At 42.2% G+C, this 6,444-nt stretch overlaps 1 protein-coding gene across 1 annotated transcript in view; it reads right to left on the reverse strand.

Moving 5' to 3' along the window:
* elk4 (ETS transcription factor ELK4) overlaps nucleotides 1-6,444 on the reverse strand; it is a 16,776-nt gene that overhangs the window by 1,275 nt on the left and 9,057 nt on the right. The window contains exon 4 of the mRNA XM_037679160.1: nucleotides 1,288-1,515. Coding sequence (XP_037535088.1) covers nucleotides 1,288-1,515 — 228 coding nt within the window. The remainder of the gene's footprint in view (nucleotides 1-1,287; nucleotides 1,516-6,444) is intronic.

Below are 6,444 nucleotides of genomic sequence, written 5' to 3' on the forward strand. Positions count from 1 at the left end.
GTATACAGGGTGTACACAGGGTGCATACAGGGTGTACACAGGGTGCATATAGGGTGTACACAGGGTGTACACATGGTGTATAAATCACATGTATAAATCAGTTCTGATCAAATGTCAGTGGTATTCAGTACTGATGCTTCAGTCATTTATCTCACTACTCATTAGTTTGATTAAAGCTCTAACACCTTTCATCAGTTTTAGTCTAAAACGATCTGATGTTGAGAAATCATGAAGGTGAAGCCGTTTACATCTGTACAAAGATCATCTGAATCTGTAGAGACTAATAAGAGCTTTAGCTCACATTCAGACACTGATGGGACACATCAGAGGCAGTGAGAGGTTCAGTGTCTTGCCCAGGGACACCTCAGCATGTGGTGGTGGAATCAAACCCCCAACTCTCCTACTGGAGGACGACTGCTCTAACCACTCTGCCACAGCTGCCCCAACACTCACTCAGGGTATGTATTGTGATGACACCTGTAGCAAATATGATGTTTTTAAGGTCAGCTGGCTGTGGCAGCCATCTTGAATAGTGTTGATTTCAGTCAATTATAGATCTATGATTACTTTCTGAAAGTTTCATTAAAATTCGTCTTCTGGTTCAGGAGATATTTTGCTAACAATGCAGACATTTGCCTTTGCCTTTTGGTAGCAGGTGATAAACATGAAAACAAAGTATAAACGTTAAAAGTTGTTTAATGATCTGCACATTCTGTGCGGCCTCTGACGTGAGCTGAGCACGACAGAAAAGGAGCAAAGAACGATTTGATTCAGTTTGAAGCATCGAGTCAGAGAACCAGTGAAACATCTGGATTCATGCAGTCATTAAAAGTGCAAACCATCCTCGACCGCTCTGACATGAAAACCACTGATTACCTTCACCTCAGTATTCAGAGCATGTGTTCTGTGATCAGTAGGGTCCAGAACGCCCCCCATGTGAGCCAGCTGGTGCTCTGAGCTGGATCTCATGACCAAACCTGATCTCCAATGAACTCTGACCTTCCGCAGTAATTCAGAGCGTGGGGTGATCTGCTGACAGCGCAGAGCACAGGACATGTTGCCGCAGCTCTGCTGGCCTCTGCTGGCCACATCTGGGCTCAGAGGAGGTCCCACTTGTTCGGGGGTCTCTTCTAATTTTTGCTGTTGCAATCAAGTTCTTCACTCACACACAAAACAATGATGTTTTTGCTCGTGTGTCTGTGTTGGTAAAATATCTCATGAACCAGTGGACAAACCATCAGTGAACATGAAAACATGGCCCAAATCCAGAAACTGTTGGCGGCCCACCTGTAGCATAGCTGGTGTGAGCGAGGGTGGAGGCAGCGAGGGGCTGCAGATGTTCATGGGGGAGAACTCCGACGTGGTGACCAGCAGAGCGGGCGGACTGAGCTGCAGGACCTTGGGTGCTTTGCGTGACTTTCCTTGGCCCGTGGTGCTGCTCACAGAGGAGGAGCTGGTGTCGGCGTCCATCAGACTGGTGTCATCTGCAGGCAGCTCCGACCCACTGTCCACCTGCTGACACAAACAGCACCTTCTGTCTCACTCGCTGCTTTCACACAGGCCACCCGAAAAATGCAGCGTTTTGTTCCTTTCAGTGTGACGGCACGGAGCAACTGCAGAAGCACATTTAAAAACAACTAATGACCAAGTTTTAGAATAATTAGACTTTACAAACAGAGTTTACTGTAGAATCCACAAAATGTGTTTCTGTTTGAACTTTTATAACTAATGGGGTGTTTTTCACGTTTGACATTTACAATGAAGGAGACTATTTTGGCTCCTGTAGCCTCCGCTGAAGAGAGGACACGTGGAGAGCAAAATGAAAACATGAATAAATTAAAGAGTTGAGGCTAACATTTGCTGCAGGTGTCTGAAATGATGACGTTTAACATGAAACACAAAGATTTTAGCAACACCCAGAAATTACCCACATCATTCACAGCAGCAGCAAAAACCTAACTAGTGTGCTGACTTTAGCCTCTTTTTGGGGGGTGCTCAAACTCACCTAAATTTTAACTCAGCACCCCTGAAAATTAAATACACCATCATTAGGATTGTGCAAGGAAACAGTTCCCAAACCTTAGATTCACCAAATATTGAATAAACGATGATCTTAAACAGGCTGGTAAAATCTCTGATTATGTTGCACGACTGGGATCCTTGACGCCACCTGTCAATCAACACAGCACTCGTTTTTATGCAGCTACAACCTGTTTTAGAAAACCATGGTATCTATGAAACATTTCAGTCTGGATTTAGAACCTGTCTTTGTACTGAATCAGCCCTGTTAAAAGTCCATAATGACATTTCCATGTCCATGGATGTCAAGTGTCCCGTTGTTCTGGTGCTGCTGGACCTCACAGCTGCGTTTGACACAGTGGACCACGCTGTCCTGTTGTCTCGTCTTCAACATTATGTTGGAGTATCTGGTACAACTCTCAAGTGGTTCACTGCCTATTTGACCAACAGAACGTTCTCTGTCATGTTGGATAATCTGTCTTCCTCCACCTCCTCTCTTGTGGTGTGCCACAGGGTTCTATTCTTGGTCCTGTCCTCTTCTCATTGTACATGCTGCCCCTTGGATCAGACATAATTTTTCTTTTCACTGCTATGCTGATGATGTATAAATTTATTTACCAATGAAACCTAAAAACAGTAACCTGATTGTATTGCCGACATTAAACAGTGGCTTCATCTTAATTTTTTGTTTTTAAACGAAGGAAAGACAGAATGCATCTTCTTTGGTGGTGATGCTCCCTGTAACTTTGGTGCTCTGACGTCTAAGTTCAGATCCACAGTTAAAAACTTGGGGGTGACATTTGACAAGGACTTAAAGTTTGATAAATATCCTCTGTAGTCGAGGCCAGTTTTTATCAGTTACGTCTCTTATCCAAAGTTAAGCCTTTTTTAAATCGTTCTGATTTGGAAAAGGCCATCCATGCTTTTATAACTTCAAGGCTCGACTACTACAGTTCCCTATGCAGGAATCTCCCAGTCCTCCATTAGACGCCTGCAATTGGTCCAAAATGCTGCAGCTCGACTTTTAACCAACACCTCCAGACGTGAGCACATCACCCCTGTTTTATTTTCTCTCCACTGGCTTCCAGTCGATTTTAGAATTAAATTTAAAATTTTATTATTCACTTTTAAAGCTCTCAATGGTCTTGCCCCACTATATTTGACTGATCTTGTAGCTGTCCGTGAATATAGGAGAACACTGAGATCATCCAATACATTTCTACTCTCTGTCCCAAAGTCCAACTACAAACGATGGGGTGACCGGGCCTTTTCTGTCGTTGCACCCAGACTCTGGAACCAGCAACCTCAGGACCTGCGCTCCATCACTGATATGGAGCATTTTAAATCTAATCTTAAAAACTTTTTATTCAGGCAGGCTTTTAATACCTAGTAGTTCTTTGACAATCTCACTATGTTTTAATAGTTTTTAATTTTAACTGGCTGATTTTTTAATTCCATTTTGGGTCACGGAGGTCGCTGGTGCCCATGTCCAGCAATCACTGTGTGAGGGGCGGGGGACACCCTGGACGCTGGCTTGACACCATTCAACAGGATACAAACCTGACATTTTCCAAAATAAAAGAAGCTGTATATGATCATCAAGGATGGAGAACATTGATCCAACGAGTGATCAAGAATCGAACACGACTGAACGGATACTAGTAGTAGTACTTGTAACTTCCGGTTGCATAAGTTTTATTGTTGTTTGCTATGATCCTTTAAAAGTCCTATTTGTGACTGAGCTCCTCGTTTACGGCCCTGAACTCGCCCAATCTCATCTGATCTCAGAAGCTAAGCAGGGTCGGACCTGGTTAGTACTTGGATGGAAGACTACTTGGGAACACCAGGTGCTGTAAGCCTTTGAACTGGTCACAAACCACACCATGGGGTGCGTTGTTCAAACCAAGAGCCATCATCAGTACTGGGGGCTAAGTACCCCTAAAGGTTAGATCCTAGAATTGCTCCTGGACTGAAGAATCAGATCACAACAGAAGATAACTTAATGTTAGCTTAGCACCTCAGCTAACTTACAACACGTCAGCAGAGGTGAGTTTGTTTTACCTGCATGTATTTAGTTTAACAGTTTTATGTATGAAATATGAAACTAATGTGGTTTTTAGGGTCATCTGCAACGCACCTTTAGAAAAGAACTGTTTCTTATATTTCATGAACAGACATGAGGGATTTCATTTAAATATATAAAAACACAGAAACAATAAATGATTCCTACAGTTCTGCAGAACTTTTCTGAAGTTTGTTTAAACTTATTAATACTTTTGACATTTCACTGTTTAATTGTTGAAATTTAAAAATTATCCACCTTATCAATAAAGACTAACTAAAGTTGCATTCGGGCCTAAAAAATCCGATCCAACCTGGCCCAAGCCCGTAGCCATTTTTTCCAAACCCAACCCGATTCGATCAAATTATCTGTAATTGCAGGCCCGAAACAAAAAAACATTGTCTTTATTAAGCTTTTACTGCTTTTGTACTGCAAATCAGTTTGACAAGATATTTTAAAAACTTATTTCAAAGAAATTAAGATATAAGATTTCTTGTTTCACTGAATGGATAACATACAAAACGAATAGCCTAAAAAATCAACTCTAAAGATAGACTATTATACAAATGAACAAAAATATTTTAGAGCAAAATGATTTGGAAAAATACAGAACAAGGTTAATTTAATTGAACGTGCTGTTCGCTTCGGCTTTTGTAGCTGCTGCTACTTCCTTCACTGCAGATGACAGCAGGTGTGGAGACGCGCGCAGCTGGTGATCAGCTGATCCATCCATCCATTATCTTTACCCACTTCTTCCTTTTCAGGTAGCGGGGGTCGCTGGTGCCCATGTCCAGTCATTCCTGTGCGAGAGGTGGGGGACGCCCTGGACAGGTCGCAAGTCCATTTCAACTGGCGGGTCAGCAGACGCGCAAGGCCGGTGACAGGTTGTCCATCTGAGCTTAACGCGACTTGTTTTACCTTTTTAAACTGGCCGGTTGGACCTGCCTCCTCCTCAACTAGTAGATTAACACAATTTTATATTGTGCTTTCTTATTTAGTTTTATTTGTGCTGTATGATTCGTAAAACTGCATCAAAGCAGGCCTAAACAGGTCTCTCTTGAAAATGAGTTCTCATGGCTCAATGAGACTACCTGGATAAATAAAGGGTAAATAAAAAAAATAAAAAAGCCTGAGACGGCCCGGTCCGCCCGTTAATCACATTATAACGGCCTGGACTGGCCCTAAATTGGGTTGGTTCGGGCCAGGTTTTGGGTTAGAAATGACAGGTCTAATAAAGACACCTTTTAGTAGGAGTGTCCTGCCCTGGTACTAGTTTTTGTCAGACCGAGTTGGGCTGGAGTTGAAATTCAGCCCGGGAGCTTGCTTTGAACAGGCCTTTTATCTGATCGCACGACGGATTCACGTGGAACCATAATTTTAACACAAATACGTTATTTACAGCATAAAAACACTGTTTTTTCAACAGTCAAAACTACTGTTTATGTTTGTATGTATTCAATGATACAAATAAAAAATACAAATCAGTTTAAAAGTGCATTAAACAAGCAGCTTATCATAAAATCAAAGCAAATATTAAGGAACAAAAAGCAACTTCCAAAGGTATACAGACGTGTAATATCATAACCTCTGCCCCAAACAAAAGGAAAGTGTCAGAACTTCCATGATTAACAAGTGCTCGAGCAGAACGCTGGTCTCTGCAACTCTGTCTATAACTGTATCATTGTCTAAAGTCATCAGGCCGCTCCTCCTCCTCTGCATCCTCCTCCTCACTCCTATGAATGACATTATCCTGTCCCTCTGCATCACCTCCTCGACTGACACTGGCCTTTTCAGCTAGTAACAACAGCAACAATGATACATTTTAGAGCACTTTTGCAAATAATTCAGTTTTATAAAACAAATACAACACAAGAAAAGCACTACAGACACACACACAGTATTATTTAGTACTTTAGTTACTAATGGTGTAACAATACTGACAGGCTTCCTTTAATGTTCTGTGTGCCCTGAACACATCCAGAAACCCAAACACTACAGTGGTCCCTCGCTACTTCACGGTTCGATTTTCGCAGACTCGCTCTATCGCGGTTTTTCAAAGTAAGATTTGACATGACGCACAATTGGCTAATTTATGGAGTCACACGGTCGACATGGATTTTTTATTTAAAATAAATTATTTGAAATTATTTACCACCTGTGTGCAGCCCACAGCAGTGGGAGAAGCTTCCTCCTGCAGCTGATCTCCGTGCACAGTGGAGAAGTGGGCGTGGCTGAGAGAGCAGCCGGAGGCAGAGAGCTGAAATCATGACATGCTGTGCTCTTTTAGAGCATTTGGAGTTTAGAAACATTGTTTAGAATATTGCAAGAGTGTGGGAAGGGTTTAAAACACCTTTACACACACA

This window comes from Nematolebias whitei, chromosome 7 (genome assembly GCF_014905685.2).
Source record: "Nematolebias whitei isolate Nwh7 chromosome 7, NemWhi1, whole genome shotgun sequence".
Lineage (NCBI taxonomy): Eukaryota > Metazoa > Chordata > Actinopteri > Cyprinodontiformes > Rivulidae > Nematolebias > Nematolebias whitei.